The sequence below is a fragment of the Chinchilla lanigera genome, unplaced genomic scaffold (assembly GCF_000276665.1).
Source record: "Chinchilla lanigera isolate Chin_1 unplaced genomic scaffold, ChiLan1.0 scaffold00044, whole genome shotgun sequence".
Lineage (NCBI taxonomy): Eukaryota > Metazoa > Chordata > Mammalia > Rodentia > Chinchillidae > Chinchilla > Chinchilla lanigera.
In genome coordinates, this window is record NW_004955445.1 from 12278811 (window position 1) to 12292043 (window position 13233).

The 13233-nt window shown below is 48.1% G+C and overlaps 1 protein-coding gene across 1 annotated transcript; it reads left to right on the forward strand.

Annotated features, from left to right (window-relative positions):
• Positions 1-988: 988 nt before the first annotated feature.
• Positions 989-6009, forward strand: Wfdc5 (WAP four-disulfide core domain 5). The gene is made up of 4 exons (XM_005392453.2): positions 989-1335; positions 4320-4457; positions 4551-4691; positions 5349-6009. The coding sequence occupies exons 1-4, from the start codon at positions 1251-1253 to the stop codon at positions 5351-5353; spliced, it is 369 nt and encodes a 122-aa protein (XP_005392510.1). The 5' UTR covers positions 989-1250; the 3' UTR covers positions 5354-6009.
• The last annotated feature ends 7224 nt before the right edge of the window (positions 6010-13233 follow it).

Sequence of the window (13233 nt, forward strand, 5' to 3'; positions counted from 1 at the left end):
TCATGCACATCCCTTTATGCAAAAGGCATTTAGTCCATCTGCAAGAGTTGCCAAAGTCCTAACAGCTGCAGCATTGCTGAAGAGTCCAAGTCCCAAATCTCTGAGATGAAGGCAAACCAGCAGCCAGTCCTTCCTCAATTCCTTTTTTTTATGCAGTCTGCCCCCTCTGGGGGTGGTGAAACTATGCTGCATGTATCATTTGTTTTAAGACAGAAGATGTTAATGTATGAGTTGTTTTTTCTTAACTAACACCTCTATGTTCAGCTTTAATTGCAGTGTTGGCATTTTGGGATAAGTAAGTGGCTTTGGGGCTGCAGTTTGGGCACCGATCTCTAAAAGCCTCATCATCACTGGTCTACACTGTCAGTCAATTTAAACTCAGAAGCTATAAAAGTAAAAAGAATTTATCTGAGGGCCTTCAGAATTACAATTACATTTGTTTTATGTGGGTTTTTTTCTCTTTAAAAGAAAAAATCGGGGCTGGGGATTTAGCTCAGCGGCAAAAGCGCCTGCCTAGCAAGCGCAAGGTCGTGAGTTCGGTTCCTGGTACCGGAGAAAAACCACAAAAAAAAAAAAAAAAAAAAAAAAAGAAAAAATCAAAACAATTACAGTTCAAGAGACACAGGTTCAGAGAACTCAGATTCAGTGTTCTGAAGAAGACAGACAACATGGGGACTTGGATGGGCAAACAGTGATGATTTATTACAGAGGACTAACTGAGCAAAGAAGATAATAAAGAATGCATATAGTTGGTAAAAATGTCCATAAAATAAGAAGCTGACAATCTCATGCTATGCATCAGGAGTCTCTGGGCCCAGTATAATTTGGTCATTCCAGATGCCTGCAGTCAAAGCTCATTTTCCTGGATCACCTTGAGATGTAAAGTCCAGCTGCCTTCTGGCCTCCCAGGTCCATTAAAAATCCTCTCAAGGATGCTTTCATTGTGATTTTCCTTTTATTTTCACCATAAAGATGAGAAAAATGGAAGCCCAAGGAGAGACAAGACTTGCCCAACATCACATGCTGGTTGAAACACAGGCAGAACTGGATCCAAGTCCTCCAACATGCAGGACTTGTGCCACCCTGTCGTCAGTTCTTGCACAAGCATCTTGCCCTGAGGTGGAGCCAGAAAGAGACACACAAGTGCCACACGATCCACCCTTCTTCCTCGTCCTCTGACTCAGATCCTGTGGCCTCCAAGGACTGAAGATGTTAATTTGGAGATCTTATTAGGTGTTGGCAGCAGAAACATGAGGATCCAGAGCTTCCTCCTCCTGGCGGCCCTCCTGGCTTTGGGGAGCCAAGTGCCTGCTGTCTCTGGCAGGAGAAAGGGAGGTGAGTGCGGCCAAACCCCTCTGTTCCAGGGACTGTGTGGTTTCTATCCCTCTGAGGAGAGTAAAGAGTTTGAGGAAGGACAGATTGTGTGTGTGTGTGTGTGTGTGTGTGTGTGTGTGTGTGTGTGTATGCATTTTACAAAACCACAACTCAGTGCTTCCAGGAGATCATATTTTTTGTGTGCAGCTCTGTACCTGTCCACACGTGTGTATGTAAATCTTGTTGTTAGTGCTTGTCTGTGCCTAGCTGTGCATCTGACTGTGTGTAAGATCACTCATGTCTCTCTTCCTTTGTGCCTGATTGTATGAATCATGGAATGGCCGCATCCATGTGGATCTCAGGTTGTGTACTTGGCCCTGTGTGTCCATGAGTGTCTCTGCCTCTGAGTATGGCAGGAGGGAACCTGCCCATACCTACCATTCTGTGGTCATATTCATGGAGTTGTGGCTCCACAGGCCTTCTGTGGTCCTAGTCCCATCTGCAAAGAGATTTGGGAGTTGAGTAGGAAGTGCGGCTCCTGAGATCTAGGACCTGTTGGAAAGAATCGGTCTCTGCTTCTCTTCTCGGTTCCCTTCCTCTTGACCAGTTCCCACAACTGGAAGTCTAGGGCTGACCTGTTGACAGGTGAGGGAGGCGAGGGTGCTGGAGTAGCTAGACAGGTGTCTCCTGATCAAGGGAGGTACTGCCTCCCTCCCCTTCTGGGGCTGGAACGCTCTGGCCTACGTTCACCTGTGCAGCCCTGGCCCACGGTGAGGGGCAGAGGACTCCATGAGGACGGGTTCCCCTCCTCTATAGGACCCGAGGGAGAAGTTTCTGCACCCTTTCTGCCCCTGTAACCTAAATTATGCCTTCCTCAGAGGCACAGGTCCCTGCCTGGGGAGTTAGCTGGTTTGGAGAAGAGGGTGCTCAAAGCTCTCAGCCTGAGGAAGGAAGGATGCTGTTAGGTTCCAAGGCCAGAGTCTGTGCTGGTGTGATTCGTGCCCTGTCACCACACAACTCCTCACTGCAATGCGGTGGGTGGGCATGATTTTTACCTCCATGTTTTGAGATGAAGAGGCCAAGGGATAGTGGAAATCACTTGCCCAAGGCCGAAGATTGGCTCTTCATATCAAAGATGGCATCTGAGCACAGAGCTTTTAGAAACACTCCCTTTACCAACATACTCCCTGTGAAATGGAGTCCCCGTGACCCTCAGGAATAAACTGCGCCTTCCTGAATAAGCGCTGGGTACACAGTAAGTGCAGTACCTGGACAATTCAGAGGAATGAGCTGGAGGTAAAGAGGACTGTATGCCCTGATGCCTCATCCAGCTGCTCAGAACAAGAGTCAGGGCCGGCAGAGCCCGGGCCTGCTCAGGGTCCATCCGCCTGTGTAGCCTGGCGGGACACCCTTGTCTCTCTCCCAGTTCACTACATCCCATTCTCCACTGGTTTCTTTCCCATAGGTGTCTGTATATAGTATGCACCTATTTAAGCACAGCTGGGGATAGTTACTCACTCTCTGAGTCCATACCCGTGGCATCTGGGCTGGACGACCGTCTCTGTAAATGACTGTGTCGTTCACAGAATGGCTGCCTTTGAATGGGGAACCTGGATGTGAAGGAAAGGTTAAGAAGGCAGTTCTTCTCGCTTGGCCTAGGCTTGTGAGCTCAGGGTTAAACCCTGGATCCATGACACTGTCCATGAGCCCCTTACCTCCCTCTCTACTCTCCCGAATTTCCCACATCTCCCACCAAGAGAGAGGCTCATCAGAACAGGGGCTCCTTACCAGGCTAAGCCATCCTCTCTCCAGAAGGGGGCAGCAATTTAATTTAAACTAGCCCAGCCTAAGGACAGAAGCTGAGCTGGAGCACTCACTGTGTGAGCATGGGGTTTCCCACCCAGTGCAGTCAGTGCCCCAGCAGACGCAGAGGAGGAAAGGTGACACGGATATCAACACAATCTTTGGTCAGCTGTTGAAGGGGGCTCCTGAACCTTTTTTCTGATACTGTATTGAGGTGCAGGAGCAGGGCCAGGACTGGTCCCATCCCTGTCACTCAAAAGCAGTCAGAGCAAGTCACAGAGTTCAGAGAGAGCCTGGCCTTGGGAATCCTATCCCAGGCCCATGTGAGTCTGGGTCAGTCACTGCCACTGTCAGACCTTCGTTTCTTCCTTCCAAAACCTCAACAAGAAGAGTGCTTAGATAAACTTTAGGATGAAACATTCTATAGCCATTTGGAGGAATGCCTCACAGATAGAATTCATCCCTGTTCCTGAAACCTGACACTTGCAACAGTGAGGAGTACCACTGTGCATCACACTGGCAACAGATGACAATGTCCAACACTGGCTCTCCTTTCAAAACTCTTTATTGCAAATAGTCACGGACCCCCTTATCATTATGTATCAAGTGCTATGCTGGAACTCACAAGGAGTGGAGCAGACGGGTAACAAGTCTCATAGCCTCTGGCCAAGAGAGGTCAAAACCTCCACAGAGAAAGATACTTTGGGAGCTCCCAGCGGTGGGGTGGGGCTGACCTAGTTCATGTGGGATCAGAGAGCAAGGTCTTCTGAGGATGTGAGGTTTCAGTTGACCAGGTAAAGAGAGTGCCACCAAGGCAGGAGCTCTGCAAGGAGGACTGGTGTGGGGCAGACTAGGAGTCACTAAGTGGGGGCAGGGGCAAGAGTGGTGGAGGATGAGGGCAGAGAGATGGGAAAGGCCAATCCAGGTACAACCTTATTGGCCACAGTGGAGAATTTTTTTTTTTTTTTTGAAACAGGGTCTCGCTACGTAATTCAGGCTATCACTGAGCTTTGCCTCAGCCTCCTGAGGTCTGGCATTCTGGGTGTGTGCCACCACATCCAGCCACTGTGGATTCTGAGTTTCATTTGTTTTCCTGTTCCTTACACCATCTGAATCTCAAGCCATCCCCGGGAGGGGTCGGGGAGCTCCCCAGGTCAACACTGAGCTGCTTCCGGCTTCAACATGTGGGAGTTCTCTTACAGAGAAACATGGGGGCTGCCCACCAGATGACAAGCCCTGCCTCTCAGTGCCTGACCAGTGCACTGGCGACAGACAGTGTCCCTCAGGCAAGAAGTGCTGTTCCCAAGCTTGTTTCCGCCAGTGTGTCCCCAGGGTCTTAGGTAAGTGGCCCCCTCCACCCTGCTGACAACCTAAGCCCCCAGCCTCACGGCTGACACGAACAGGCAGAACTTAGCCAGGCCCTTGTGTTGCAGTAAAGCCAGGTGGCTGCCCTAAGGACCAACTGCGCTGCCTCAGCCCCGTGCAGCACCTGTGCAGCCGTGACTTTGACTGTCCACGCGGGAAGCGGTGTTGCCCAGGTGCCTGTGGCCGCGATTGCCGAAATCCTGTCAGAGGTACAACTCCTAAGGTGCAGGGGTCCCTCCAGAGCCCTAGCTCAGAGATTACTTTCCACCTCCACCACCTTGGCAGGATATCTCCCCAGAACTGTGGAAATGGATAGGGTGGGAGAGGTCTGGCTAGGATAATAGAGGAGCTGGGGATTCTCAGGCCTCTCACACAATGCCTTGCAGCGCCTGGACCACGTCCCTAAACTGCTCCGGGCTTCAGTTTCCCTTTGGAAGGAGGCTCGAGTGTCTTCCCTTAGTAGCAATTAGTGCTGGCTGCTGAGGCCTGTATGGGAAGATCGACCCTGGAACCCAGACACCCTTTTTTTTCTAGTTTGAAACCATATTTTATTTTTAATTTAGCTAGAAATATCCAATAACTGTATTTTTAAGCAGAAAACACCTTTTCCTTGTCCTTTTAATAGTATCATTAGCACAAAAAAATTTTTTTTAGAAATATTAAATCTTTACGAAGACTGTATTTTGTATTTGAGGTACTTTAAAATCTAGAAGCACAGGACACATTTTCAGGAGAGCTGGTTTATGTTTACCCATTTATGGTGATATCTGCAGTATCAGAATATAATTAGGTCATATATAGTAAGGCATCCAGGACAGACCCCTTTTTGAAAGAGGGGTTAACCTTCTGGTTTTCTCTCTTCTCAGGCTAATTCTGACTTTGGATCATGACTCTGCACCCCAACGGGAACAGCCAAGGACCTGGACACCCAAAAGGCATTATCTCTGCCAGGGTCCGACCAGATAGACCCTCACCCGTTGAGACCTCCCTGCAACACATTTGCCCTGGCTTCTCCTCCCGGGGGTCAGGGTCCATAGTCTCACCTGGAAGGCACTCCTCTTTATCACTTTAGGACCCCGTATCACTGCCATGCTGAGCTTCCCACCCTCCCAAGTACCCATTTTCACATCGCTGCACATTCTGTTTCCTCCACCTAAAATACACATCTCGGGTGGGCCCCTATTTGGAGATCCCAGAACCCAGAATGCAGGTCCTAATAGAATCTCTAAAAATTGGGCTCTTCACACACATAAACTTTAACAATTTTCCTCTTACTTGCAAAATAGCATCATCATATGTTGCACACTGCTTGTATTGCTGTTTATTTACTGCTTTGCTTTAAAGGATTCACTTTTGTATGTAACTGTATTTCAACAGAAAATCATACTCAAGGTCAGTGGCCACAAATAGAATATCACTGTAAAAAGAAATGCAATGAAAACAGCTTGGTTCCACTAAATTAAATCATATCCAATTAAATATTATTAAACTCTAGCTAGATGAGGCCATGTGCCAAGATAGCCTGAAGCTTGCTCCCTCTCTCTCTCTCTCTCTCTCTCTCTCTCTCTCTCTCTTTTTTAATAAATGGAGATTAGCAAGGGTTAAAGAGATATCAAAGATGCAGAGCTCTGAACTGGGACTTCTCCCTGACGTAATCGGGATGGAAAAGAGAATAACTGTCTCACTCCAAGAGTCAGTGTTGTATAATGTTTCATCCAAATACTCACCAGGATCATTTTGGACTGCAACCACAGTTTGGGAAATGTTTGAGCAGCTGGGATGCCATGTTAATGGTGAGTCTGTCCTCACTATTGGGCTACACCTCACTTGCCTCAGTTCCCCCAGGGCACAGTCTGTGGTCAGGGCTAATAAGTGTTTCTTTTTGGGACAAGGATCGGTGAAGGAATGACAAACATTCCAAAGACATCCCCGTCGGGTGTGTGGCGGCAAACACCTATAATCCCAGCACTCGGGAGGCTGAGGCAGGAAGATCATTGTGAGTTGGGAGACCTGCCTGGGCTAAAAAGTGAGCTCAAGGCCAGCCTGAACTGCATAGCGAGACCCTGTCTCAAAAAGACCAAAAAAAAAAGAAAAAGAAAAAAAGACATCTCAGACCCTCATTCCTCACTGTCCCCACCAGAACTTGCTTTGGGAAGGGAAAGAAGCAAGCACACTCCCCGCTCTTTCTTTGTTCTGCTATAGACTCAAGTGTTGTACGGTTAACTGTGGAGATGAACTTGGAAGTCCTGAGCCATCTTCTCCTCTTCTCTTGACCTTGTGCTGTGATTCCACTTGAGTCCTTCACCACATCGCTTCTCGGCCTTTTGGCTAAGATCAAGTGTGGAGTCCTTCACCACTCCAGGCTTCTGTTTACACTGCTGGGAGATGAAAAGGACCCCACTTCCTCCCTAGCTGCCAACATCCTTCTCAGGGGATTCAAATGCCTGAAGGGTTGACTCAGAGTAGCAAATGCTAATTAAATGGAGACAGGGTGAACCCTGGAGAGGAAGAGAGGGCTCTCCAGGAGTCACTGACTACCTGTGAATTTGGATATTTCTTTAACTCCCCTGGGCCTCGGTTTCCCCCGTCTATAACCTCGGGAGTTCACAGATAATGCAGAGGACTTTATTCTTTGCCCATAATTGCCCCTTCCCTTGCATGCCTCCTAGAGGAATGTGTGTATCCCTGCCCCTAGTGATGACTAAGAACTTGCCCGAGCTAATGGGTGACAGGATGCCAGTCAGCAGCTTCCTCGGAGACTCAGCCTCTGCCTCAAGAAGGGCCTGCTCAGAATCCGCTGGTCACAGCCTGGGAGAGACACAGGGTAGCCCTTGATGCTGAGCTATCCCAGCCAAGCCTCAGATTTGCAAGAGAGAAATATACACTTGTGGTAAGAAGCCTTGGAGAGCTGGAGCTGCGGGTCATACATTTATCACAGTAAGTGCCTGACTAATGCAGATGTTGATTATTAGTCCACAGTTAACCACCACCTTACACCTCCCACTATGAAACATCATCGGTCCACTCACCCCACCGCCCTGGGATTGTTATTCAAATTCACAGTGGAGCAATAGTGGCCTTGAAACAAGTGTTGGCTCAGGACCTCCTGCTGAGAAGCGATGAAGCCAGGATAAAATTATACAGTATTCCTGCGTAAATACTAACCAAACCAAAGAGCTCACCATTACAGGACAGCGATCCCACACCAGGCATTCCTTTCACTATTTACATGTATAACTTCATTAAATCCTCATAGCCTCACTACATAGGTTTTATTATTGTTCCCCATTTCACACAGGAGGGAAACTGAGGCAAAAAGAGGTTAGTTTGGCCAAAGTCATACAACTTACAAGTAGCAAAACTAGGATACCTCAGATAGCCTGACCCCAAACTCCATATTCTTATTAACTATACCAGTTACACTAGGTTTTTGGAGATCTTTTTCCAGCTTTAACAACTCAATTTCCACATCTCAAAAATAGGGCTCTGAAAGCCCTATGCAGGCTCAGTTTCAGACAGCTGGAACCCAAGCCTGTGGGTGCACAGCTTATTGCCCCAGATTTCCTTCCTGAAGGGCATGAAGAGGAAAACTCAGGCATCTCCACAGGAAACTTCCAGGTGAATTAGTTAAAACTTAGCTGTTAAGGGCCCCATGGCTGTGTTGGGGCTCTAAGTTCTGCTAGGTCCCTAGCTAGGTGGCAGGATGTGGCAAGCTACAGTTGAGGCTTCTATGGGTTAGAGCATCTACATGGTCCACTCGCTCAGCTTCCTGTTGAACTCCCTACCTGTTCCATAGGGTCTGTACCATGCCAGCTCTGTCCTCAGCCACCAAATTCCAACCCATTCTGCTCCAAATGCATTGTCTGTCTCCATCACCCTCCTGGAAATTCTCCTGGGGAGCTGAACACTGATTCCTTTTGCAAACTCCAACCTCGTTTTCTCCCTCATCTATTCAATAAATGTTTGCTAAGCACTTAACATTGGCCTCCAGCCTGTGCCTTCACAGAGCTCCTGCTCTTACGGATGAGTTGACACCCAAGCTAGGGAGCTGCGTGACATTCACCAGACGGGAGAGAACTAGGAGGCTACAGGAGGCCAGAAGGGACCTAACAGCCTGGAAACCAGATAAAGCTTCCTGCAAAAGGTGTCATCCATCCAGGCCTACAGAAAAAAAAGATATTTTTCTCTGGTGAAGCTGCTATAAATCCATTTCTATTCTATTTCTATTCCCACAGCTAAATTAAATTCTACCTGATACTCAGGGTAAAGAAAGGGCAAGAAGAGTTATTCACGGAGAGGGAACAGCATGTGCTAATCCGCCCCTCCTGAAAGAGCAAGCTTATTTCATTTCACAGATGAGGGAGATACATGATCAGGAAGAGACTCTTGGCCCAAAGTCACACAGGAATTTAGTGGAAAGACACGAGTTAAACCCCATGTATTCGTTACCTCTTGCTATGTAACAAGTTACACAAATGTAGTAGCTTTAAAACAGCCCATGTTTACTTTTTTAAATTTTTGTGATACTAGTGATTGAACCAAGAGCCTCACGTATGATAGGCAAGTGTTCTAGCACCGAATCCTAGTTTTTTTTGTTTTGTTTTTGTTTTCATTTTTTGTTTTTATGGTTTTTGAAAATCAGCCACTGAAAGCTGTGATTCTCCCATCTCAGCCCTCTGAGGAGCTGGGATTGCAGGCATGCGCCAACACACATCTATTATCTTATGGTTTCCATGGGGAACCTGGGCACTTTGGTTTCAGGGTCTCTATTTCACGAGGCTGCAGTCAAGGTGTCCGCAAGGGTAGGAGTCTCCTCTGAGCCTCAATTAGAGAAGGCTCCACTTCGAGTTCACATAGTCACTGGCAGAATTTCAGCTCCTTGAGGGCTGATGGATGAAATACCACAGTCCTTCGCTGGCAGTTGACTGACTGGAAGTCAGCTTCACTTCCTTGCCCTTCTAGCATGACAACTTGCTTCATCAAAACCAGTGAAGTCACAGCCTTAGGTAACCTGATCTCGGAAGTGACCTGTCTTCCCCTGTTCTCTTCATTACAGTCAAACCAGGGCCCTGCCCACAGCTCAAGAGGGGAAAATGACACAAAGGCATAAATACCAGGAGGCAGACATTACTGGGAGAATTTTTATAAGTTGCCCACCACACTCACTTTATTGCAAAACTTTCTACATTTTCCACCACATCAAGCTTACTCTGTAGGTAAAACTGCATGGATTTCATTTTTGGCTGGAGACGGAGAATTTGAGGAACAGCCTATCCACTGTATGCAGAGGACAGAGATACCCTTTTAGCCCCAGAGACCCATAAAGCCCATCTCCTCACTCCTACTGCTCATGAATTTATCCAAAATTGGGTTACCTTTTACAACACAACCTGAGGGTGAAACCTGATCCTGGTTGCATTCTTTTCTGCCCTTGGGAAATAGATTTGTCTTTCTCTTTTCAGAAACCACCTCTCCAGCTCCAAGGAGAGCTCTTGAGTTTTGAGGATAGTGAAGCCTTCACAGTCCTAGATCAAGAAATGGAAGATCTGCTTCTCTGCAGATCTACCTCAGTTTCCCTGAAGGTAAAATCAGGGAATTGGGCAAGAGGATCACTGAGCAAGGCAATCCTGTTCTAACATGCTGAGGGAAAAAATGAACGGGCACAACGCTCTAGCGGTGTTGTTCAGTACGGCAGCCACTGGCCGCATGTGGCTATTGAGCACATGAAATACAACCAGTCCAAACTGAGATTTGCTGTATCTAGGTGGGGTAGGCAGAATTCTAAAACAATCCCAATGACCCTCACCTCTCTATATATAATCTCCTCCTTATGTAAGTGGAACACCATAAATGCATGTTCTACCCCATGAGGGAGACTGCCGTGATGGGCGTGAAAATTAGGTGGGCCTTTAGAAAGAAACATTTTTGTCTGGTTGGTTACAGAAAAAGAAGTCAGCACTCAGGCTTCCCTGAAAGCAAGCGAGCATCCATCTATGTCATGAAATGTCTATGGAACTGTGTCACAAGGCAAGGAAGTGCAGGTGATTTCCAGGCTCTGCTACTGGTGGCCAGCAGACAGCTAGCAACAGAAAGAGGCCTCAGTCCTATAACCATAAGGAAACGAATTCTGCCATAAATGTGTGAGTTTGGAAGATAGCCCCAAACTCCAGAGCAAAACTTCAACCCTAGATAACACCTTAGCCCTAGCCTGGAAAGACCCTCACTAGTGGAAAATCTAACCAAGCTGTGCCCAGACTTCTGACGTACTGAGAGAATAAATCTGTACTGTTAGAAGCTACTACACTGTGGTAATCTCTATTGTTAAAAGCTGTTACATTGTGGCAATAAAAAAAACTAGTGTATTGGATTTCATAGACCTAGCATAAAAATAAACACGCAATACCTCCTTAATGGTTTATGGTTTCATGTTCAAGTTATAACATTTTGGATACATTGGGTTAAGTTAAATATATTATTATTATTTCATTTTACTTTTTAAAAAATGTTGCTGTTATGAGAAATTTCTAAGCACATAGGTGGCGCTTATTATCTATTGGACAGGACAGGCATAGGGCTCTCAGAAGTCAGCCTCTGACTCTGGAAGGCAGCTTGCTCACCACTCTACCACATGAGCCTGGGCAGTCGCAGTTCTCAAACCTTACCTTACGTGTCTCACAGATACACCTGTGAATCATACGAGGGCTGTACTTGACCCAAAGTAAGCACTCCATCAATGTTGGTAACTATCATTGCTCTTCATAACATTACTTGTAAAGTCTCCTGTCAATCCAGGTTCTGGTCTTCCACACTTTCTCCCCAACCGGCACACAGCTGCCATTTAAATGCTTGCAGATCACGCAGTGTTTGAGAAGTTCTTTTCCCCTAACCCTCACCACTCACTTGAAGGTGGGAATCAGCCCTCCACGGGCAGGGAAGGACCCTGAGCCTCAGGGGCCCAGGAAGAGTAAGACTTGAGCCGGCTCAGACACTGCCTCCCTCAGCTCCCAGATTCAGATCCCTGCAGTCTGAGCAAGCTTCTGGGCCTCGCGTGTAAGACGCACAACGGAAGAGCCTATCCTCACCACAGTGGTCTCTGGGAAGACAGCTCCTGAAACCCTGCTTGGTATGTATTAAACATTCAATTAAGCAAACCATTATTACCTGCCCCGGGCCACAGGATGATGCCCCTCTCTAGAAAGGCTCCCGTTCCCTTAAATTACCCATCTTCTCAGGTCCCTGAATTGGGGGGATGCCCGGCTGTTAGGCAGTCTCCAGACATCTCCACCCCCTACAGGAGTCAGGAATAGAAACCACAGCCTCCGGCAGTCCGCAGCCTCCCTCCCTTCCCCGGCAGCGATCGATGCGGCCTTAGCCGCGAGGGACAGAGGAACACAAGTAAGGCGGGGGGCCGCGGGGCCTCAGGCAGAAGCAAGGCGCGGAAGGGCTGAGGGGCAGCAAGCCCAGGCACGCACAGCGGTTCCCCAGCCTCCGCGCCTTCGGGGACAGACGCGCAAGCGTCGGGGCGCTGGAGGAGCCCAGGCAGGTAAGGGGCCTCCCTCTGGGAAGGGCGTGGTCGGGCTGTGAGAGCAGGAGATGGGGGTCTCCCTGGGGTTCCAGGTGCCGTGCCCCCGCCCCAACAGACCGCCCAAGAAGCGAGCAGGGTGGGGTGGCTGCGCTGTGGGGAGACTGGGGCTGGTCCTGATTGTCCATCTGTAAAATGGGACTAGAAAACTTCTCTGGATGAGATTAGAGTTTAAACAGGAATGTGTCCTGTAAGGAGCTTAGCAAAGTGACCAGCAGGTAGCAGGTGCTCAAAATAAGTGTCAGAAAAGTCTTGCACAGAAAGCCTACTTTGTAATCTTAATTGGGTTACGGACTAGCTGTCCTTATAGCCTCTGGTGGAAAATAAAATGTTACCCAGTTTGCAGATGGGGGAACTGAAGCTCAGAGGAGGCCATGGGTCCACTCAAGGTCAACAGCTAGTAAGTGGCAGATTCGAGGTGAACTCAGGTCTGACCAGAGGTAAAAACAACCAGCTAACATTTATTGAGTACCCACTGTGTTCCATGGGTTTCCCACACACACTCATGATAACAGTTTATCCAAAGTGCTGTTAGCCCCATTCTAGAGGTACATGAGCTAAAGCCCAGAGTAGGGGACTGGCCTGGGGATGCGCAAGTCACAGAGGCAGGCATGGAATCCCAAACCCACTGAACATCAAGCTTAGGTTTAGTGAAGGGCACTTGGGCTCTGGGGCTGATACACACCCAATCCCAGCCCTGGATTGGAAGCAGGCATTACTGAACCTGCACCAGGGCTTCTTCCTGGGCCTGCCACATTTCTACCACACTGGCTATCTGCAGGTACCTGGGTCAGGAGGTGAGTCACCAGCCCCTCAGTTCAAGCAAAGCCAAGAGCCAAGAATCCTACTCAGCCAAAGCCGTATTTCCTGAGTATCCACTAAAGCAAAGCACTTTCCATAATCTACCTTAAACTTCCAGCCATCCTTGGGGGTAGGAGCTACGGTCTGCAGGGTGAAGTGTGTAGGAGACTGAGACCTGGAAAGGAGATACCTCACTCAAGACCCAAGGTGCGTTAAGGGTGGGGTACAACCTAGGCTTGCCAGACTTGAGAAGACAGCAACATAGGTGGATAATTTAATAAACTTCTGTAAACCGACCTCCCAAAGACATTAGGTAATGTAATCATTTTAACAATGCTTCCAGGTGGATGTTTTTTTTTTTTTTTTTT

Excerpts from the sequence above, each read along its gene's own strand:
- Wfdc5 (XM_005392453.2), top strand. The coding sequence starts at position 1,251 with ATGAGGATCCAGAGCTTCCTCCTCCTGGCGGCCCTCCTGGCTTTGGGG. Across the intron at positions 1,336-4,319 it reads CTCTGGCAGGAGAAAGGGAG|AGAAACATGGGGGCTGCCCA; the intron begins GTGAGTGCGGCC and ends GTTCTCTTACAG. Across the intron at positions 4,458-4,550 it reads GTGTGTCCCCAGGGTCTTAG|TAAAGCCAGGTGGCTGCCCT; the intron begins GTAAGTGGCCCC and ends CTTGTGTTGCAG.